This window comes from Dermacentor variabilis, chromosome 6 (assembly GCF_050947875.1).
Source record: "Dermacentor variabilis isolate Ectoservices chromosome 6, ASM5094787v1, whole genome shotgun sequence".
NCBI lineage: Eukaryota > Metazoa > Arthropoda > Arachnida > Ixodida > Ixodidae > Dermacentor > Dermacentor variabilis.
In genome coordinates, this window is record NC_134573.1 from 84,067,422 (window position 1) to 84,091,423 (window position 24,002).

Genomic DNA, 24,002 nt, shown 5'->3' on the forward strand with positions numbered 1-24,002 from the left:
GTGCATCTGTCACTTCAACGCGAACAAAACGTCTAAAGCACAGCACATACGAAGCTACCAGCACTACACACACTCTGCAAACATTTCAGATCGCTTTGAAGATGAGGCTCGCACAGGTGCACACTTTGGCCACATTGCAGATCGCTTTCAAGACACACGAGTGCTGGCAATGCATCCCTACGGCATCTGCCAAAGGCGTCTGCTACGGCGTCTGCGATTCGCGTGGCCAACGCCACAGTACACGCCGTGGTTGCCTTCACTCTGTACGGAGTGGCGGGTGAGGAGGACATCGAGGCACCCTAGCAGCCACTGGAGAACGCCCCTCCTCCCTTCCCTGACCCCCCCTGCCTCACGCACCACAGGAGAGGGCACGCATCTGGGCGGCGTTCCTCGCTCGTGCACACGAAATAGAACTGCATTCGCTGGCTCATTTTCACGGGCTTTCACTCATACGGAACCTCACGGCGACGGTGAGAGCAGAAATGCACCTGGAGTGTTCTTATAATTGCTATTACAATAAAGAAAGAAAAAAAAAGGAAGAAATAAAAGAAAATACTCTTATGCATTGCAATGAGTCTTTCAGTTGAGTAGAAAAAGCATTAATATTGTTTTTATACGTCGCCAGCATGGTCGTCGGCCATGTTGTCAGCGCAGTGCCTCCTTGAGACCAAAACTAGCGAAGCCTAGCCAATCTAGTAGTACTCACCAGCTGCACCCAAACCGCAAGAAAAGCCAAGTTGAGCCACTAAGCCGTAAAAGCTGCATTTGTGATCTGCACTATTTGTCACGCGAGTTCCATTCAGTCTTATTCACCATTCATGGCCGGCTGGTGCCATTAATAACGCAGGCTCTAACCATTGACAAAGAGCAAAAAGCATGAAAAAGAATAGCATAAAAGGTATACAGTCCAACGCGACTATATCGAACTCGTTTACATCAAATTATCCTGTATATAGAACAATTTCTGAACACCGTAATGTTAGAATGAGAACATACAGCAAAAAGTATGGTTAAATCAAACAAAAATAGCAGCCGCACTTGATATATCGAACTTCAAGCACCGCAAGATTGTCCCAGAAGTTGGCTTTCCCGTGCGGCAGCCGGACCAGCTGCCGATACCCCCGTCCCTGACAAAGTGGTTTAGCCCAAATGCGTGTGTGCGGCGCTGCTCTCGCTCCCTCGGACAGCCACCCCCTAGAACAAGTGGTTCGACCCACCTCTCACTCTCTCACAGCCTGCGTTTCACCTGCGTGCAATTGCCTGAACTGCCTCAGTGTTCAGTTGGTTCAGTTGCAAGATTGTGAGCATTGTCGCATCCTTGGAAAGCAGTGCTCATGTGCTTCGTTAAGAGGTGGCTGCCGTGAAATGGCAGAATTTGACAATATCCGCAAAGATAGACATTATTGGAAGAGTTGAACGTCGAGAAAAGAAGTCGGCTGTCACCACAGCGTACAACATGCCAAGAAGCACGTTGAGTATGCTATCAGAAAATCAGGCCGAGCTTAGAGCTAAGGTGGACAAGAGCCCTGGTGCTACTGTCGCCAGACGATTACGCATTGCTGCATATGAAGACGTGGAGGCAGCACTGTGTAAGTGGTTCCTTGATGTAAGGTCGCGAAACATCCCTGTTTCTGGCCCCATAATTGAGCAGAAAGCGAAGGATCTCACTTTCATTCTCAAAAGACCCGACTTCAAAGGAGGTTCAGCTTGGCTGCAGCATTTCCAAGAGCGCCACAAGATTGTCGGCCAGGCTGTCACTGGTGAAAACCACGGGGTGGACGTCAGGAGCTTGAACGAATGGATTGAAGAAAATTGGAGTGACATCATGACAAGATACCATCCCCGTGATATACAGTATTTCATGCTGATGAGACGACTTTGTTCTGGCAGATGCTCCCAAACAAAATGCTCGCCTGTTGTGATGACAAGTCCCACAGTAGGAAAATTAACAAAGCCCGAATATCGGTGTTGCTCACCACCAACGTTGTTGGATTGACTAAGTTTCAACCACTCGTGATTGGAAAAAGCAAATCGCCACGGTGCCTAAAGAATGCACTCTCTGTTCCGGTGACTTACAAGTGCAACGGAGAAGCTTGGATGACAAGCGGACTTTTTGGAAAGTGGCTGAAGCCCTGGGACGACGATCTGGTAAGCAAAGGCAGAAAGGTCTGCTTACTAATTGATAATTGTTCCACTCACCACCATTCAGCATCAGCAACACCGAGCTTCGCTTCCAACCACCGAACACAGCATCGGTGCTGCAGCCTGTAGACCAAGGTGTCATTCGTGCACTGAAGGCAGGCTACAGAAAGCACCTTGTGCAAAGGCTATTGCTAAATCTTCGCACTGGCCGGCAGTTGAAAATTGACCTCCCAGGCACAATAACGATGTTGAATGTGTCATGGAACAATGTCAGAAAGGAAATGATTCAAAATTGTTTCCGTCATTGTGGACTCAGTGTTTCCGGTGATGCTGGCACCAGCTCATCTGAAAATTGCGTTGAACCCCTCGACATCAGTGAACCACTCGAGAAACTTGACGATTTGTTAAGACAGCTGTCCAAGTTCCCAGGTGCCATTTGTGATGGGACTGTGGCTGCAGACTTTGACTCCGTTGACGACAATGTTCCCACTACTGGAGAGCTCGCTGACGAAGACACTGTTGCCGATCAGGCTAGGGATCCTGCCGGCGACAGTAGCTCCTGAGGACCCAACGTGTTCAGACCTGCCCACGTGTTCTGAAGCACTTCATGCGCTGAGTATTGTTCGCCGCATAGTGTTTCCACTTTTCATTGCAAAATCACGGCAAGACATTGGCCCGGCAGAACAACGAGCCTCAGAGATCACAACGACTTCCAAGCGCAAACACAGAGGACGCTTGGAAGGGTGAAGCCACATCAACATCAGCATCATTTCGGCGCCGTGCCAAAGCTATGGCCAGAGTCAGAGCGTTGTGGTGTCATGCAAGCTAGGACAAAAACCAGATGCTCAGCATAGAAGAAAAATTGAATATTGTTTAAGCTGTTGAATGTGGCACAAAGAAGTCAGTGCTGGCATGCGAGAGGGTTCAACCATTGACTACGGTGTGTGGCATTTGGAATGCGAAGGAGAAATTACTCGGCAATGCTGGCTACGACTGTGAAAATACCTACGTCGGCTACGAGGTTCGACTTCTTGAGGTTCGACTTTTCGCCATCGTTGTCTCTGTTATTGTCGAAGTGTTGCCTAACAACAGTGATGAAGACAACAAGGAAAGTGACAGTGCGGGCGATTCAGGCCCGACAGTGGCAGATGCTGCACGTTACATCAGCCTCATGCAGGTGTTTGCCGAGAAGAGGGAGCTGGTGGAAAAGCTGGCTTATAGCTTGAGCGAGTTTGAGGCCGTCGTCGTCGCTGCTCTTGTCGCATACTTATAGTATCGCATACATACTTTCATGGCACGAAGTGAATAAATACTGCATGTTTTCTGCCCTTTCATTGCGCTCTCTCGTAATTCCATTTTTGACAGGTAAGTGGGCAATCTCAGGCTTTTTTGGTGAAGCAGCACTACCATTTAGTACATACTTTTTTCGAGCTCCGGCCCACTTCGTTTCAACGAGGTTTCACTGTACAGTTGAGCCCGCTTATAATGAACCTGAGCGTCACGCGGAATTTGTTTGTTGTATACAGAAGTTCGTGATATGTGGGCCACGCACAAAAATTGACATCAATCAAAACAAAAATTTATTGAGAAAAAAAATCCATGATCATTGTCTGCCTCTTCAGAGCACATCCAATGACAGCGGTTTCAAGCTTGTTCAGAGCTGCAATGTGTTCGTCACCCAAGGTCTTAAAATACACAAGATTTCTAAATGCCTCAATATGGCTCACTGCTGTGGTCGCACTTACGGGTGCTGGCTCTGATGGATTGCTGTCGTCGTCTGATGCTTCGGTGTCGCTTAATGCCTGCACATCCCAGATGGCGGTCTCGTCGCAAAACAACTCCTCAACTTCAGCAGCATCGTCTACATCAACAAAATCTTGCCAATCAAGATCGCAGCCGGCAAGGTTAGCGTCAACAAGGCGTCACCACAAGTCGTCATCAGGCTGGCTTTGTTGAGTGTCTTCAATGCCTGCCTCAGGTAATTCGGCGAAGCCGGCCTTGCGAAAACAATTTCGGATGCATTCGGGTGTCACTTCCATCCATTTCGACCGCCGAGTACAGCGAGACCTGCAGAGGCACATTGGCAGTGGGGCAATCAACTGCAATCAGCATCAGCTGCACAACACGGCGCCTGTAGGCCGCTTTAAACGATCGTATTACGGCCATGTCCAGCGGTTGCGCTTTTGATGTTACGTTTGGCGGCAGAAAAAGCAGCTCAACTGCCGTTAAGACAGCTAGGACATGGTGGGCGGTACAGTTGTCGAGAATCAGAACTTTGTGCCCTTTCTTCGCCATGCAGCGGTCAAAATCAATTAGCCATTCCGCGAACAACTCGCGTGTCATCCACGACTTCGAGTTATACCTGTACCGCACTAGTACATATGTGCGGAAGCAACGTGGCCTCTGATTTGCCGATGACAAATGGCAAGCATCGATCGCTTCCATCCATGTTGGTGCACAAAAGCACAGTTATGCAAACTTTGCTGTGCTTGCCGCCAGTACATGTGTCACTCTTCATAGCATGCGTTTTGCCAGGCAGCATTTGATAGAATAGGGCTGTTTCATCGGTGTTATATACATCCCTTTCAGCATAGCTTCATACCTGGGCCAAGTTTTTAGTCATCCACGTGTTGAAGTCTTCGTCGCTTACCGATGCCGATTCGCCGTTGATGGACTTGAATATAATTCCGTGGCGAAGCTTGAAGCAATGGAGCCAGCCATTGCCAGGGGAAAAATCTGGGAAGTCCAGGAGGAACGCTATGTCCTTTGCTTTGGACAACATCAGTGGCCCGCTGTTGGGAACATTGCGTGCTCGAGCATCAAGGAACCACTTTAGAAGCGCGTCTTCAACGTCTGCACATGTGGCTTTCTGTAGGCGCTTCCTCGTCGCGGAGTCCGTGGCGCCACTCTTGTAGACTTCGCCCTTCTCTTTTGGTGTCGTGGATATTGTCGATTTCGACAAACCATACTTTTTCACTAGTTCATGGTTTTTCGTGCCTTGGGAAAGGTCTTTCAAAATTAACAGTTTCGTGGCCAAGTCCAAAGCTTTTCGCTTCACTGTCAAAGTAGACGCTGGCGAATCCGCCATCTCGGATCAGCATGGGAGCACACCACTAGGAAACAACGCCGCCAACGCTAGCACAACCAGCACAATCACAAGCAAGAAAAAGACAGTCGCGCAGTCATGTGAGGCGTGGCGTTAAGTTTTTTTTTTTTTCCGTTTTTGCGGCGATCCCCTCGCCGCATCGCCGCTCCTCCGGTGAGATGCCGCGGGAAAGCCGATTCTCGGAGCATGCACAGCACAGAGTTGGCAGCTCTCACCACGTGGAAAGTGGTCTGCGACACCAAGGCGTTCACTGTAGCCGATCGGCTAGGCTCACGGGCGCTCATTGTAGCTGAAACCGAGCGCCATAGCCCTAATGTATATTTTGACGGTCACGCCGGACTTGTTCGTGATAAGCGAGCGTTCGTCTTAAGTGGGGCCGTTATAAGTGGGCTCGACTGTACTTTCAACTGAATCAGCAGTGCGTTTTTGGCATTTTGTTTAATTTGACACTGCAGATAAGCTGACCAATTTCAATGGTCCCATTGGGGTCACATTATTGGAAGTCAACTGTATTCGGTATTCGCACACCCCTTGTAAACATATTTAGGTCTACAATGCTTTCCATGTAGGAAATATGTTATATTTTGCTACACAAACGCATGAAACTTAAGGTTAGAATAAATTACAAGATACATAGCTACACCTTTTCTTTCATACATGACATACTATTTTTTTGGTCTTGAATGCAAAGAAGTCTCTGTAACCTTCATAGCACTGCTTGCTATGTATGAAACAAAGTAGAGTACTCGTATAATGAGTATTATATATGCAAAAGGTATTTACGGGTTTGTCATAAATGAGGTTCGATTGTACTTATAAAGCAGAATCTGGTTAAGTCAAACTTTACAAAGGTCAGAAATTTATTCTAATAAAAAGGAGTTCGAACTAAGGAGAGCCTTTAAATATGGTGCCTGATCAATGGACGACTTAAGAAAGTGGCGCTTTCTAGTGGCGGCTGGTAGAGAATTATGGGGCCCACATAGGATGTGCCTCGTCTGACTGAGGATAACCTTTTCTTCTACCATCTTAACTAACCACAGCACAGAGGTTAGATAGCCCAAAAATAAGTGTGACCCAAGTGGTCACAAAATCCCGTGTGGACACCACAACCATAGCGTCCCCGCGCAGTTGGTGTGCTGAGTGCATTCATGCTCCAGCACTCGCATTTTGCCGGGCGAGTATGTGTAACGAAGCTCATGAGCTGTGATCTGCTTTTGCTAAACCCACAAAATGCACAGCTTCGACACACTGTTCAGAAGACAACGGCACGCCATCAGAACATGAAGTCTTATGTATATTACAACAAATAAATCTCGATACAAAGAAGTTGCTAAAAGTGGCAATGTGCATCATCATGTAGAAATTTCATTTTGGACTTGTCACGGTATCCTGTGGCAGCTGCAGTATCTAGCTATGCAGCATATGACCTCTAAAACCGAAAGTGACACTCAAAGTTCCCATAACGCCCTTGGCGCCACAAGTGGCACTGACTTCTCTAAAGTCTTCCATTGTGCAGTACTGCGCGCGAAGCCAAAACTGTTACTGGGCTCACATTGCAAAAGTCTCATCTTTCCTCCATTAGAATGAGACAGTGCATGAGAAGAGGTCTAGGTTCCGCGTTAGTCTAACTGCATTAAGATCGTGCCTTGTGCCGTTTACTGTGGGTGCAATGAAAAACGTGTGGCGGTGAGCCGAGAAGGATGGTGACTTGACGCACACCGTACTCCCGCGTGCCCAATGTTGAAGATGACGTGAAAGAGGGCAGCATAGGTGAATGGGTGCGCAGTAATGTGATTGAGCGCACGTGGGGAGTGCCTTCTTGCTACCTTTCAGCCGAATGGAAAAGGAGGGTGTGCGCTGATACGCTTGCTCCGGTTCAGTCTTGGCTGCCCGCACGCCTTTCGTCGTTATTTTTACGGCACGCAACATTATGATAGCTAGCGATGCATCGAACCTTCACCTTGGGCTCGGTTTCCACCGAAAAGTGGTGCATGGGAGTGAGAGATATTGTTCAAAATAACCATTGCATCGTTTTTGAAGTTCAAATCTGTGGGAGTTTTTCTCTATTCAAATACATGGGATGTCGCTGGGACCAATAGAGCAGTTTGAATTATCCGCCAATTCAAATGAAGAGATTTCGAATCATCAGGATTTCACTGTATAATTGCGCACAATTAACGACTGAATACCCACCATTTATCACAGGTTGAAAGACTGCAAGGCCATGGTACGTGGTGACAGCAGCGTCCAAGATGCAACCACCAACACTGCAAACGGACAGCGACAACAAAAGAGCTTGTTTCAAGGACATGAAACAGTCAATCACTTTTAATATCACAAAAAGTTTGACTTCAAAATGCTTTTGTACGATGCTGGTCTGACAAAATTGACACAGTCACCCTGAAAAAAAATTAAGGAGAAACTTTCCCTGCGGAAAGATTTTATCCACAAAGACGATGGATGACCATGGGTGGTCATCCGCTGCTATGGCTACGAGTGGTGCTGCTAGACATTCCCATGGCTGAACCTAGTACACATATTGCGAACATCCAAGATGGTGGACGTAAAGACAATCACGGCTGTCCCAATTGGTGGCAATGTGGACACGGCTTGCACGGGCAGACAGTTACGTTATTGTCCACACTATCTTTTCCTATTGGTTCCTACCATTTCAATTAAATGCCACAATTATTTCTTCTATGCTTTCCTTGGCATCATTGTCTGTTGGCTTCATAGGGTTTATCATCAACAGAACATCTCTAGTGCAATATATCAAGCACTTTTATAGACGTTTTCATTGAGGAGGGTGAGAACCTCCTCTCTGGGCTGTGGCACGGGGGTACACAGTGCATGTGAAGCAGCTTCTGCAATGCTCATGTACAGGGGTTCACACAGAATTACCACAGATCTTGGCAATGCCCAGACCATTCTCGTTGAAAAGGTCTATAAAGATCAATAGTTTTCGAAATCTCAATAAATGTATACGGTCCACTGGCTAGGCAAACAAAAGAGGGCCACCCACGAGTCTCACCTGGAGATTCCCATGGCACAGATGACGGGGACCCATCCGGTGCAGAGCACCTCCCGGGTATAAGGGTTTTGCTTGGACAGATACACCCAGATGGGGACACCCGCCAGAAACAATGAGACCACCAGCGGGGACAGCCACACCACGTCTGCAATGAGAGACAATGGCAACACAACATGAACCCTTGCAGCAGAGGCCTAGTGTAACGTGACATGAGCAATGTAAGCTGTTGGGCAAGTTGGTATGTGTTCACAAACAGGAAAAAAGGAACAAGTTTAAAAAATGGAAGACTACACTAGACTACTGTCAGTTTGACTGCAGTCAGTTCAATTCCAACTGAATATCGTGGCCAGTGCCCATGCATGTCTATAGGCCCAAAGTATCGCTCATTAGATAATAACATTAGTCCTCGCTGGATAACTCAAATGTGGCTCATCAGAACACATGTGCCTGACAACAACAATGGTGACCCCAGTAGTGATCCCAATAGTGGCAGCGTCTGTATTGGCAATGCTTAGGAGACAGTGAATGTGTCAAACACATATCTCTGTTCAAAAACGCCTATTTTCAGCCTGTCCAAACAAGATTTTCATATGAGTGCGTTAGCTCATAATGAATGACTACAGCATGTTCCCGATTATTTGCACACATTTTTTTCCCCCGCGAAAGCTGCTCCAAAAATTGCATGCACAGTGCAACTGGATATGAAATCAAAACCCCATTTACAGTGTTGGCAACAGCCTACTGTATGAGTGAGCCTAGCCAGCGTCACCACCACTGCCATCACAAGATGGCGACAGAAGGACAGGTCTCGCTTTCCTTGCGTACCATGCTCACATAGTGTAACGGCAATGAAGTGCGCTATCAACCTTCAATTACAAAACCTCCTTCCAAAGATAAGTTATTGTACATGGGAAGCTAGTGGCAATACATCGCATAACGTCTTTTTGCCGTTCAGAATTCCATGCGTCGCAGGATGAACTTGTGAAGTCGTTAGTATAGACATGGACCACCATCTTGTTTGCGACTGTTTCGGAGTCGTTTGATAAATACAGAACATAGAACATGCAATGGACCATACGGAGGACATGTGTTTCAGAGAGAGAAATAAATTGCTGCCTGATAGCGATGACGATGGACACTGTGAAATTAAATTTCTACTTTGTGAAGGTAAAATTTGCTGGTTGGAAGCATGCTACATTTTTTTGTGCTAGAAAATCGGAAGCCCATTAGATCTCTTCTTTGTTTAAAAAATATCATTTTTGCAATATTTTTCTATTTTGAATACACAGAAAGTGGGTGGGAATTCGATTTGGAGGCGTGTCATAATCAGCCAATTTCACCCAAATGAACGAGCGGCGTGTTTTGGCGTTTTTCCTGCCTCTTGGTTAATGGGCCCGCTGGATAATTCAATTAATTTTGTCTGTCCCATCAGGATCGAATTAACAAAAGTCGACTGCACTTATACATTTCAATTAAACACAATTAACTTTCTCAATGCTGTCACTGGCTTCATCGTTTTCTTCAAATGGTTGTAACCAAGAAAATTTGAGCCCCTTGGATCCTCTTATTCTTCTAGCTAATTAAAGAGAAAGAGAGGGAGATAAAAAATAAAAGTCACAGTTTTGCCAGAAAGGCCAAGCATCGCTTGTGATAGCAAATTAGTAGACAGCAATACGAAGGACCGTGGCTTTATCGGCCGCAGACTCATAAACATGACCTTACTAATTAAATTAACCAGTGAGGCATCACGCGCCCACAGGCAAACATAAAGACATCTCACATGATGAGTGCAGACGCTCACTGTTAAAACATGGATGTGAAAAAGAGCGGCCGCAGCAATGAGCGAATTGACCTTGGCGCTGTCTCTTGCTTCAATACGAACTAAGCAGCAAGAACACAGTGCACACGAAGCTATGAGCCCTTGACGCACCTAGGCTCTGTGCTCATTGCAGATCACTTTCAACACAGGACCCGTGCCGGCGCGCTCAGCCGCACCATACGCAGTCGCCACCAGAGCAGAATGTTACCTTCCCCCTCTCCTACTCCCGATGCCTTGTGCGAAGTGAAAGATTGGGCGCGCTTCCTCCCCACCTTCCTCCCTTGCACGCGTGAGATCAAGCCATCATCAGCTCACCCTCGAACGCTCTCCCTCACACATGCAGCATACGCACGTGGCCACGGTACTATTGCACTTGGATTTTATGCGGAACATCACGGCAGCGGTGACGCCAACACCAGAAATGTGCCTGGAATATTCATTTAATTGCTATCAGAATAAAAAAAAGGGCGGCACAAAAAATGGACGACAAACCCAATAAAGACAACAGTACAAGTTCACATCCTGTTGTCATTCTTGCCTTACTCAATTTCTCCTGCTAGTTCTTTTTTCCTATTTAAAGTGAGACAGTTTGCTTTATTTATAAACCTTCTACACACTGAATTTTCACAACTATATGATGCCTGCCACTGCGCACCACCATCAACGTATCACGATTAAATCCCGGAAAGGACTGCTCCCTCTGAACAGCCTGCAACATTTTCTTGTGGCAATCTTCATATAAGTAGAACAAGTCTTGTTAGGTTATGATCGGCCTTTCTGTTGCAGTAAGAAAAGCTTCCCAAGCTGCAGTCAGTAACATGACCAAACAATTTTGGGATAGCCCAGTGGTGGTCCTCAGGTTAATTTTGAACATTCAATGCCAACATTCCGACACGCTATGGTCACTCATATGCGACTGTTATGCAACCAAACTGTCTGCACATAACATTCACAACTGCACAATATGAAAACCTGTGTGCACCAACACTTCCTCAAAGAAAAGGTTGATTCCACCATTTATTGCAAAGAGAGATTGGGCAAAGATCACTGCCAAAACTTGTCGACATAAGTAAATAGCTGCACACTTCTAGAAAACTATGTGCTTTAACAAAATGACGCATTTCAAGGCACACATGTGGTGCAGTGAGGATATTCAGGTAGCGTTTGTGATTTCCCTGCATGACTTTGTAGACAACAGAGCCGTTAACCACATATGTAACGGTACCAGAGCCCTTTGCTGCAGCTGCCACAAGGAGAGGGGGCAGAGGGAAAAAAAAACTAGCGCAATGATTTCCGAACGCTCAACCACAGCATCTAAACCTTCAGATGCCCCAAAGCTCTCACGTGACAGCGCACACTGGTGGGCTTGGCACTCGCTTACACATACAAGATGGTGTCAAGAAAGCATGTCTGCAACGGAGCAGAGTTCTACCTTTGTATTGTCGCCCATTGCCTATTTTCACAACCTCTGGTTGTTTAACAAAACTTGACAAAATGGTACTCTTAATGTTACAAATGCCGTAGCTATAACTATAACACTGTGAGAACTACGTTTGCATAAAAGGTTTTTTAATCTTATACATATTTTGTTGGCATTCTATGATGAACGCGTCCTGCAACTTAGTTGCGGGACAGCGTGTCCTCAACATTGTCACCTTTGTATCCGTGGTGAAAGTCTGACTACCGTCCACTAACCACCAACGAAAATGGGCAAAAGAGCCAAAGAAAGCTATCTGCTTTGTAAGAAGACTAAAGGAAAACATCGATGCTTACTGATTTGTTGATAGAGCAGGCTGCTGACGCCCGCAAGCAGTGCCAAAGTGGTGAGGTCACCGAGTGAGGCTGCGATGGGCGTGGCCACGTTGTCCGGGTTCAGATGCCACTTCCGAGCCAGTATCACAACACCTACCATCAGGGAACCTACGAAAGCAGAAGGAAGATCAATTGATTGATGGATGGAGGGTCTAATTCTGAAACCTTCCATTCCTCAGGCCACTTCTTAACCTTACGTGGGCAACCATTCATGCCTCCTTACCATGAAATTATGGATGGAGGAGGCAATTACATTCTGAAAGCTCCCTTCACCCACCCTCATAAAAGCAACCCTTAGCCACCAGAATTGACGTAAGGCGGCCTAACCTTAATGAAGGCTTCTTCACTGAGGTAAGGAACACTTCAACCCTGATCAATGATCAGGTTTAATGTCCTTAGAAGCAACACAAGAGGGAATCCAAGATGCCATAGTGGATGGCTTTTTATTTTCCGCCATTAAATGCAAACTGCAACAAAATTTTCGACTGTGTAAAAAGGCCAGTTTCATGTAATTTAGACATACAGTAGCCTCTGTGCAAAATTTTAAGCTTCAAAAGCGAGATGGTGCACCACAACATACTCATAAAAACCGATGTTTTTTAACACCAAAACTGAAAAAAAAAGTGCCGTTATTACCAGTTGCCAGAGTGAAGCTTGACTTAGACTGTAGAGCACCAGTGCACGCCTTGTTTGCTTTGCTAGCTTGTACCATGCTCATGTATCAGCAGACATGTCCCACACATTCACTAGCAGTAGAGTTACTATACTATGCTAGCTGCTTTGTCCGCTGTGCCCGTGCTGTTGTGGGCTAGCGATTTTCTTTTAATGTGACACATTCTTCTTTGAGCCAAGCCGGTCTTCTGTATCTGGCTACCTACATTTCATGAGCAGAGCCTCAATGCGTTCCAGCTCTGCTCGGAGATGAAAAGTACATTGGGGTGACCCAGCTAAGTCCACGGATATAGAGATATGGAGACCTTGGACATACAGTCGAACCCACTTATTCAAGTGCTCAAGTGCCATGAAAGTTGCATTGTTATAATCGATAATTCTTATAACCAAGCTGCATGAAAAAAAAAAAGAAAAATGGGGAATGGCAGAACTTTTGTGCAAAAACTATAATGGGAGGGAGGCCAGTGCCTCTACCTAGCACCTTCCTCCATCCAACTACTGACTGTGTTAAGAGGAAGCTTTAGCTCGGGCCTAACTCTGATGTGATGTATTCTAATACATGTAAAATGCAAAAATGTTTTTCCAAGTCAACCCATGGACCCATTTTAATGAAATTTTATTTTATTAACTTATTGTTTTATTAATTAATTAATTTATTCATTTATACATACCGCAGCCTCAATGAGGCTACTGCAGGAGTGGGGTGAACAACAAACATACAAACATTTATAAACAAGCTTGTATGAATTGTTTCAGTGGTAGTGAACGGATGTTGCCTGGTAATGAATTCCAGACTTCAATTGTTGATGGAAAAAAACTGTTTTTAAAGGAATCACTGTGGGCAAAAAAGATTGAAATATTCAGTGCATGGTGACTTCTCGTACATGAGGGTTTGGAAAAGTAAAATAGTTTGACTGACTGACTGAATAGTTAGACGTACAGATCTGCTATCGCGGACAGCCAATTTTTTATGCGAACACCCCCTGGCACGCTTGGGACTCCGTAGCCCCAACCCACGGGCCGCTCTTCTTCCAGCTTTGATTCCTCCGCTACCACTTGGGTGCCCCATAGATCCTGCGCCACCTGCTTCATTATAACCTCAGGTGCTCAGGTGCTGAGGCCTCCGTTTGCCGGTTACATGTGCTCTCCTGGAGCAGTGCTTGTAAAAAAATCCAATCTATCGTCGGGACGAAAAAAGTGACTCGCGGCTTATACTACACCAGTCAGAACCTTGCCCCTTCAGACACAGCGATCACCAAATGCGGCGTCTGTGCCCACTGCCTCACCGCGCGGCCAGCCAGCGGCGGGGCGTAAACAAACTCGACCGCACTCCGCAATTCCGGCATGTCTAGGGGACAAACGCATGCAATATGCGCTTAGAAACCTCCTCCGTAGTGCCTAGGCAGAGTCACATTGTGATTTTGCACTTTTGGCTACCCGGGGAGCCAGAGCCAGCCAGATCGTATTCGTTTTTCTCGGGTTGCTCCGCCCACCACGCTACGCACTTCCGCCGGGCGTTCGTTTTGCTCGGGCTGGATGATTCTGGCTACCCACGGGCTTCCAGAACCTGCCAGGACGATTTTGGTCGAGCTGCTCTCTGGAAGTTCTCTGGCTAGCAGATGACTAAAAGAGGTGATGGGCGCTCGCCTTCACGGATTGCAACGCGGGCGCTTGAGGACTTAAATTTACCTCGCTCAGCCAACTGTCTACGGTCATCTTCAGATTTGCTTACTTCTAGCATTATCTTTTTAGGTGCTAACGCTCCGTTCCGCATTGCGAAGCGGTGTGATACGAGCCGTGATGAACCGTTTGAAGCTTTTCTGTGTGTGTGTCCTGCTCATGGCTTCTTCGCAGCGGTGATTAGCGGTGATCAGCGCGTCGCGCTCTCATGCATGCATGTTATCTGCATCGTGTTCCACGCAAGTTGTAGGTGCTCATTCACACATTGCGGTACATTTTGGTTTCGTCTTTTTCAGGCGGCGTTCCTTTTCACATATCTCGCGTATGTATATATCTCCTTTTTCTGCAGTTCGCGAAGGCTTTGCAGCTAGACCGTGTTCACTCCATCTCTCCGTCGTATGCTTGGGCGGCAGCTCGAAACCGATATGTGTTCGAACTGCAGGCTGTTAATCTAAGAATGCACTGATTAATAGGCACACGTACATTAGCCACACGTACATTGGCTTATTGCTCCCATGATCGCGACCAATGTTTTTCATGTGAAACGTTTCGCTGGTCACAGGCGGCGTGCATTTTCATCTGCCAGCCGCGTCCCCAGCTCCTAAATTAGGGTCAAAATTAGAAGCACCATCAGCCACAACAAACTTTCCGAAATCGAAGCCCAAGCAGGTAGGCAAGAAACTTTATGCGTATGAGACGGACCCGATAAGCTGCTTTTTCATGTCTTGTGATGACAACGCCAACTCGTCAATGTCGCCGATGGGTGACGTGATCACTGCGAGCAGGGATCCTCGAGCTATCATTTTCGAGTATACAATCACTTATGCGTGATTTCGCGTCTTATCATCCGCTGTGTCGGAGGCCATCTGTTGCGCTGCGCAAGGTGAGGTTGGCCCAGTGCACGTCCTGCGCAGAGTCGCGCGAAATCACGCGAAAGTGATTGTATCCCTGAATGCAACTATATATTTTCAAGTTAGCAAAGGATAAGTGGGCCGACATTGCCGAGCTTGCGCCGGCCTCGCCGGGCACTGCCATGCTGGTGACATGTTTACATTTGGCCAGCTGTACCAGCGTTCGATTTTTCAAACTTTGGGCAGGTTCGAGTTGTCTTGGGATTCCAGCCCACGTGACTTCCTATCGGAACCGGAACTAGCTGGCTGCCAACGGGCTGCGAGAACTCCGAAAATTGAAGAGGCCCTCTGTTTTCTCCTGTGGCCCCCCTTCTGCCTTGTTCGAATACATCCAAAGATTTGGAGAGTTGGTTCACGCTGCAAATAATGTACAGACAGCGTTGTCCATGTGCCGTCATCATGTTCCCTTCTTCTTGCCCCTGTGGTCATCCTCAGCACTCCTTTTTCAGTGATTACACAATTTGCGAAATTGATTGAATCCCATTCTCTATTTTCCGTCTTCCATCATCAACCAGCCAACTAAGGATGCAGGAAAACCAGCTAAAGAGAGGCAGATCCCCTTTCTTGACTAAAGTGGTGACTGTGCTTCTAAGACACTCCATGGTGATTCTTGGAACAAAAGTGTTGGCAGCTGGGTTCTCACAGCGGCTACATAAATGCACTACACTGAAGGTGTGTCCTCAAGCAAGTCCTCATTGTAGGACTCACTGAGGAGCGTTTTGGAGTTTTGGAAGTGTAGCGTCTTCTTCAGTCAAGGCCCAGTGAAGCCATTGTAGAGCAAACAAAACAAACACAAAGAACAGAAGATTGGACACCACGGGTGCTACGCTAACAAATGGTCTTGAGACAAAAAAAGGATAAAAAATAAACAAGTAAGAGGGCCCACTGCAGGAGAAAACTCTTTTACTCATGGACAACTTCCTGCGGCAATGAAGAGAAAGCTAGAGGGGCAGCGCCTCTGTGTTACTGCCCCGAGCATTCAGACTCCATTTGACAGCAGTTTTGGTGTCTTGAAACAGACAGCGAATAAGCACACCTTTCATTTGTGACTACATCGCATTTGCCCTGGACATGAAGGAGAAAAGCAGAAAAATAAGTCAAATTTAACACTAGGTGACTTGCTTTGTGTTAGTTTGCAGTTGCCAATAACATGTTTGCCTTCTCTTCCCCCTACATAAACTAACGAGGATGAGAGTGTGGCACTTTTCCAGAAGCGCCCTTAGGTGCATGTTGCCTGTACAGCTTTGTTTGCACTGCCACAGAATGTTGTCCACAAGAATAATAAGGTAACCTGTCCTTGGGCGAGTTGGTTGGTGAAGACATTGTAGAGCAAATAAAACCGACTCAAAGAACAAAAGAGCGGACGTGCAACCATGGTGTCCGGTCTTCAGTTATTTGATTTATTTGCACTACAACAACTTCACCGAGTATCAACCAACTTGTCCAAGGACAGTTTATATTGAGCCAATGCTCGTTTGTGAATACGGGAGCGAGTGGCCGCAGGAAACGGGGACAACCCTCACCGAGCAGCAGGCTGGCCACGCTGGCGGTGACCATGCTGCTTGCACACAGCATGACCGCCTGGGCAGAGTCAAAGTGGCTCTCGGTCAGGTATCCCATCAGGACGGCAAACAGGGACGCTAGGAACGCCACCACTGTCGCCTGGCACTGAAAACATATACAAGCACACAGAGAAAGCTTACTATAATGCAGTGTTACTTTGTAAACATCACCTAAAATAAACATGGTTAAACCTTGATATAACAAACTTCAATATGACAAAGTTCTCGATATAACAATGTGTTTAACTTTTCATAACCTCTTGTCCATAGAACACCGTGTGTTTAGAACCTCAATGTAACAAATCGTGTTAGTATGCCATTTCAGTATAACGAAATTTCACTGCCGCCACAAAGTAATGCCAAGACAATAAATGGAAACTTCCGCAGACACAGATGGTCAAATGATTGAATTACAAGCAGCTGTTTGCAAATGCGCCTCTTAAATCGCGCCTTGCGGCAAGAGTGACTTTCTAGTGGAGCTACGTCATGTTCCATATGAAGTCCAAGTGCGATGGGATCTTGGTGCGCATCTCGGCCGTTGCTGCGTATGGCAGTAAGCGCGGCTGAGTGCATAGGCAGGCCGCGCACTCTGCTTTAGAGGTAATCTGCCACGTGTGCAAAAAGTGGGCATGCCAAGACAGCGTGGCACCATGTAAGCTGTCTTACCATGTGTTTAGTATTGGAGGTCACGTAATCTCGAGCTTCGGTGACCCATTATAGCAAGAGGCAGAGGAAGCATTTGTCCTCCACTGGCGGCGCTTTTCACGATAGCATCGTCCCAGTGCGGATGACGCTATCAGCCACTGGGGTGGAGTACACATGAAAGTGTGGCTGGCTTTGCTTAATTCGTACCACTGAGAAAATATCATTGACGTACATGGCATGAAACCGTATCATTCGTCACTGACTCCCAAATTTATCAAAATGAATGGTTTTTTCATTCAGGTTTGCTTTTTTCGATCGCCCGATAATTTGGACAATTCTGCAGCCCCTTTTCATGCAAGAAGAATCCATCGGCAACTGTACTTAGTTGCATAAAAAGTTGCATTTCAAAAGAACAAAATTTCAATATAATGAAAATTTAGGATTTTACAGACTGTTATATCGAGGTTTAACTGTATAATGTGCCTAATTATCCATCTATTGACACTGCCATAGAAGCGCATTGCCAAAGTGACACCGGTGTGGGAAAGTCAAGGTGACACCGAATTTGCCCATGCAGCCAAGTTTATGTGCAAGTTTATGTGCGCACGTGCATGTGGATGTGTGCTCGTCAATCTTGGTAAGAGCCATGCCATGCAACTCCCCCACTATGCGACTCCGCACAGGAGGGCAGGGAGCATACCTGAATGAGGGCCATGTTCCCGGCGGCCATGGCCACGCATTCGGCAGCGGTGTCCATGTTACCCAGGTTGGCCTGCGTTGAGAGGCGGGCGGCCAACGTCATCTCCAGATTGCCCTTGAGGCCCAGCAGTGCTGGCACCAGAATGAACAGTTCAGTGACGTGCTTGAACGCCGGCCACTGCTGTACCGCATCCAGCACCAGGCCGGCGCCCACCGTGCCAAAGCCAGCCGTCAGGAATGGAACAAAAACCTGCACAGCACACAACAGGTCAGCCGTGTGAGTACTGAAGGCTTGTTTGATTTCATTTGAGAGATTGAGATGAGATAATTGAAGACTAGAAGGTGTCACTAATTACAGCACTATCCTGGATCAAGAAATGCTGCTGCTTGTTTCTGAGAATGGTTGTGTGCCTGAATGAATGCACTAGTCTAGGGCACATGAAAAGACTCGCAATGACAAGAAGAATGCAACAGATTAGAGTCCTTTGGAATGTAACACCATGAATACTAACAACCCACACATGTGCGAAAAACAGCTCGAGAAATGCACAAGTGACTCACAATACGCACACAATATGCACACTATGCACACAATAAGACCAAATCTGCTGTCTATAAGTGGAAATGGTCAACAGATGTGTTTCACTACTGGGGAAAGCAGACAACTGAGCCTTTCATGCCTGGCTGCATAGAGTTTCTAAATAAATACCCTAGAGGGAAATGTGGCGCTAGTGTCTACGGGGGCTCTCATGAGCGTTGCCTCAACCTACATGGGAATGATGGGAAGTACAGGCTTCGCATTGACTTCGATCTTTAGAGTAGTGGTGTTTGCTTGCGGCACAGTAAACGAAGCTATACTCAAATATTATTGCGTAAAATCTAATTTTATTTACGCAGTGTGTTATATAATGTACAACACGCTACATAAACTTTGTATTACTTTGAGATGAAAACGTGGTTTACTATGGTTTATCACCAGAGTATGCATTCTTGTGCAATCCTGTTCTCAATTTAATGGCAGAGAATAATTATTTATTTTTGAAACAGCAGTAACAACCGCGCATGTACTTACATAAAAATACTATTCAAGTATTTATGGAAATAAAAATGTTGTATTGTGAGAAAGTGTTGCGCCCTTGCGCGGAATGCTACAAGTGTCGTCTGCTACGATGCCTGCTCGCTGCAAGCGCGAGACTTTTCTTGCAGACGACAGGCACTTGCGAACTCTCTCGCTCTTTCGAAAGGCTGCGTCGGCTGTCACGATTGCTGAACGTCTTCAAGTACTTTTAAGCACATCTGCTGCACTGCTAGCTAGGACGCTAGTGGCCTCCTACAAGTATGCTTCATCATATTTTATATTGACATATAGCTTCCGAAGCGTTATGGCGTGGCTTTGCACCTACCCATTTTGCGACACTAGACTACAGCCAGGAAGCAGCAACCTTTCCTACCACAAGTAAGTTTGTGCTCTCAAAGTCCTAAAACACGCATTTAAATGAGCACATAAACGAGCAATGCATAATAAAGCCCTCAATAAAATTTGACTGTCAAGCCACTAGAAGTACAACTGTATGTGTGTTGTATCAGTGGTGCCTTCTTTTTCCTATTCTCAAGTTTCATAAAGCACGTAACGCTACAGCACCAACCTAACACACTTAACAAACCAAGGTCCAAACGCTCAAAACATCTTCTTTCAACGTTTACGATGCCGTCACTTTCTCTTCAGGGCTTCTACACAACACCGCGACACAAACATTGTCCCAGTCACTGGCCCAGCGTGCTATCGCCACTTCGAGCAACATAACAAAGGCAGATAGCCTTGCGTTGCACTGTCCCACTGCAGGTTATAGCAACTGCACTTGGAGCAAAACCAAAACTGCCAAAAAAATACTTGTAGACTAGTTCGCCAGTCAACAGAATGCCAATCTGAAGCCTGTACTTCCCATCATTCTCATGATGGTTGAACGACCGCATCGCCAGATTTCCCTCTAGGTATACTAGTATGAAACCCTATGCCTGGCTGACAGGAAAAGCACCAAAGTGGTTTGACAGCCCTTACCTAATCGCATCGGTAGCCTTTATCACAAACCTATCCTTAAAACCTGATGCAGAATGTGCAGTTTTACTTGAGAAGCTTCATGAAAAAAGTTCGCCAAATTATTTACAAAACTTGAAGGGGATTGTTCTACGCTCTGTCAACACATAATTGTAAAATAAACATAAGCGTGTTTGCACATCAAGGAGAAGTGATGGTCATTTACACTACCTGTGCTTCAGCCAAAATTGCTTTCTCCTTACCGGCTATAATGCCTGTCACCGCCCTTTGGTCTATCTCAAGTTGTTCTGCTGTCCGCACCTGAATTGCTACAACGCGAAGTCGTTCTTTGGTGATGGCAGTCTCTTCCTCGGTGGCTACATCGGCAGCTACATCGGCCACGATGTCCAGGCAGATAGCTCCACCAGGGGACAGCGGTCGATCACTGCCACCAAGTGCCACCTGGTGTGAGCAAAACAAGAAACCAGGCAATAAACATTTATCCAGTACACAGATCATCACTATTTTGCACAGCTCAAGCTCAATAGCCTTTTTTTTTAAATTTAATTCAGAGCACTCGCTTCATTCACTGTCTGAAAAGACCCTAGTGCGCATTTTTAAGTAAACGTATTCATGCACACAAAAGCTTTCTGGGTTCTTATGGTGAATTATTCATGTGAAAAGTTAAACAGTTCTTACATTTGTTCTTCACAGACATTCCCAAAAGTAAGAGAGAGCTTGATCAAGCATGAAATATGAGTGCATGAAAATAGTGTGTGAATGGCTGCTAGCTTACTGCACACCTGGTCAGAGAGTGGAGCTAGAGAAGCTCCCCGTGGTGATGGAATGTGCGATTCCTTTCTGCAGCTCAAGGTGACAGGGTACAAATGCAGTTCGCTTTTCTTTAACTACAGCAGCAATCTTATACCTAGTGCCCAGTTCTTTTATTTCACTCAACAACCGGCGATCATAACCGATGTGTAAAAATGTAACTCAATTCATTTTAAAAGTGGCATTGAATCCCACCTGCTGTTTTCTAAATGGGAATAGAATATGTTGTGCTGGTATAATCCCAAAGCATCATATTGTTTACATTCTATGAAACATTTGTTTTGTGTAATGACACTTATGCGCACTTATTCACTATACCAAGTCCTCCCAGTACATCCACCAGCAATTGCACATTTTCTCTTTCAATGTCCTATGTCGTGTTGCAGGTGAACAGCACGTGGGTGGAAAGGCCAATGTGAAGCAGTGCTTTCCGCCTCTAGCTTTGTGTCTAAAGCAATAGGTGAAATGAAACGAAATGAAATCAGGTACAAGAAATAGGAAACCAAGCATGCTTTGTGTGCGCAGCCAACCTTGTTCGGTAGGCAGGAGGGGTCCTCTTCGTCCAAGAGCTCGGGCCGGGGCTTGCCCTCGAGGGTGGTGAGGCGCGGCAGTTGCCCATTGAGCAGGGTGGCACTCTCCGAGTAAAGACTGCCGTCAGGGGTGCTTGCCGCCGGCACAACGGCAAACAGGGCCTCCGACGGGGTACGGCTGAAGCCCTCATTGGCAACGCCTCCTCCAAGTGAAAGTCCATCAGGCGTCACCCTGCGACACCACAATAGGCAGTCAGAGCAAGCTGCATGACACAAACCCAAAAGACAAACACTGAAGCTTCTGTGACTGCGATGGCTGCAGCCTGCTATCCAGGCAGAAGTGGCAAAACTTGAGTGCCATTTCCGAAAAGGACAATGGTTTGTGACAAGGTTTTACACAGCACGTTTCCGCTGGAACACCGCTCACAGGCGGGACACTCTTAATGCTTTCCTTTAAGCTTGGTCTGCAGTTTCCCAGTGGTCGCTCTTTAAAATAAATGTGAAGGGATCCTGGAAATATGTTCATTTGATCAGGTATAAGGCCTAATAGAAGCGCACTACAGTTATGCAACACCGATCAGGGGTCCTAAAGCTGTTATAGTTATCACACAATGCTGCTTACTGACTTTTCTTGAATGTTGTATGTAGCAAGGCATTTCTGTTCCTACTAAAATGATGATGCCGTGTGTTGCATACTGTATGTCACTATGAAGCGATCCGCAAACGTGAATGCGTGCCTAATCCCCACCTGCCAACTCTCCTGGATTTTTCATAAGCTTTACCAGTTTGGGCACATTCTATGATTTTACAAAATTACGTCATGTTTCACCTCCCCTGTCTGCAGCACTTTTACAAATTTTAACATTCACAGGTTGGCAGGCGCGACCTGGTAACTAAATGCAACCATATTTCATTAGCTTTTGCAATGGATAATTCAGATTGCCTTTTGACTCAACAGTGTTCAAAAGTCCTCAACGACAAAGTGGCCCTTGCTTTAAACACGTCCTTTACGTTAAATTTTTAGATAGCTTGAACCTATATTGCAGTTCCTGCAGCAAATATATGTGCCTGCATTTGACTATACCATATTCAGTTTATTTTCGATTCAATATGTGATAGTATTCATATTTGAAAATGTTGATATTAACCCACCTCTAGTCTGGAGTGAATATAGTGGCCTTAAATAAGTGTTGCAGGACCCTTTAAAGACCCTAAAGGGAAACAACATGTCATTGCAGCTAAAGTATTCTCTCAAAATTCTATCTTAGTTAATTTCACAGTAAAAGGTTGATTACTCGAACAAAAATTAAAGTCAAACATCCCTTTCTTGAACATTGCACAAGAACCCCAATGACAGTAGTACTGTCACTTTCTCTCGTATTTGCACCATTGTGGTGCAATACAAGTTCTGCAATCTTGTAAAGTCTGTGGCTAATTTCGAAATATGGAAATAAACAATTTACTAGGCCCAAGCAGATGCCGTCAAAATCTACCCCCTCGCCCCCCATTGTGAGCTGGTGCGGGTATTTCAATGCGGAATTGCCTTTCTTTTCTGCATGGTGGTGCAAGACGACGACGATGGCAACTACACATGTGGCACGAGGATCGGTGGCGGAAGAAAAAGGAAGAGGAAGACACAAGTGAACGGGCAGCTGCAGCCAGGAGGGCCAATCGAACGAGGGCCGAGCAAGGTTTGTGGAAGGAGTGGAGGTTCGTGGAAAGAGGGCTACCCGGGTGTACCACTGGGCAGCCTCGGATGGGTTGCGAGCCACCGAGCCGAGGTCCTGCACGTGTCCTGTGCCTGGCCGGGTCTTAAGATCTTGCAGTTCCTGTGCGCCCGGGAGTCTGGTGCTCTCGCAGTTCCGGCATCAGAATCTTGAGCCGCCAACCAAGCGGCTGTAGCTGCGTCCCCACGACTGCCTACCCAAGCCAGCTCCAACACATCCGGCATGCCAACGAAAGTTCCTACCACACGTGAGCGACCACGGGGGGGGGGGGGGGGGGGGGGGGCATATGCCGCGACACCCGGACTTTGTGCGTTACTGGGCGAGTGACTGAAACTCTGTAGTATGCCGCGTCGTAAGAATTTATACACTAGAAGATAATCTGTGCTAGAGAATTTTACTTGTTTATGTGTAAGAGAATAGTGTGAATTATATGTCCACCTGTGCAACCTGCGATGGCCGCGACACCCGGACTTTGTGCGTTACTGGGCGAGTGACTGAAACTCTGTAGTATGCCGCGTCGTAAGAATTTATACACTAGAAGATAATCTGTGCTAGAGAATTTTACTTGTTTATGTGTAAGAGAATAGTGTGAATTATATGTCCACCTGTGCAACCCATCCCGTTACCGCCTTCGAGTCTTTTCTCACCACATCGCACGTCAACAAACGTGATGGTCCACGTGATTACTTACATGCATCTTTTCTGGCTTACCGAGCCTGTCCTACCGAGTTTTTCAGTGTTGTAGAAAGGTAAATTAATTTTTCTCTATAGTGTCCCTTTAGACAGATGTTTCTTTGCAA

At 46.3% G+C, this 24,002-nt stretch overlaps 2 protein-coding genes across 2 annotated transcripts in view; one reads left to right on the top strand and one right to left on the bottom strand.

The window, feature by feature from the left end:
* Positions 1–24,002, top strand: part of LOC142584912 (uncharacterized) — a 375,477-nt gene that overhangs the window by 207,673 nt on the left and 143,802 nt on the right. The window lies entirely within an intron of this gene.
* LOC142584909 (solute carrier family 41 member 1-like) overlaps positions 1–24,002 on the bottom strand; it is a 49,637-nt gene that overhangs the window by 16,399 nt on the left and 9,236 nt on the right. Inside the window, exons 4-10 of the mRNA XM_075695253.1 lie at positions 21,476–21,707; positions 20,436–20,576; positions 18,081–18,329; positions 16,697–16,841; positions 11,872–12,018; positions 8,280–8,424; positions 7,442–7,515 (exon numbers count right to left, since the gene is read on the bottom strand). Of these exons, the coding sequence (XP_075551368.1) occupies positions 7,442–7,515; positions 8,280–8,424; positions 11,872–12,018; positions 16,697–16,841; positions 18,081–18,329; positions 20,436–20,576; positions 21,476–21,707 (1,133 nt within the window). The remainder of the gene's footprint in view (positions 1–7,441; positions 7,516–8,279; positions 8,425–11,871; positions 12,019–16,696; positions 16,842–18,080; positions 18,330–20,435; positions 20,577–21,475; positions 21,708–24,002) is intronic.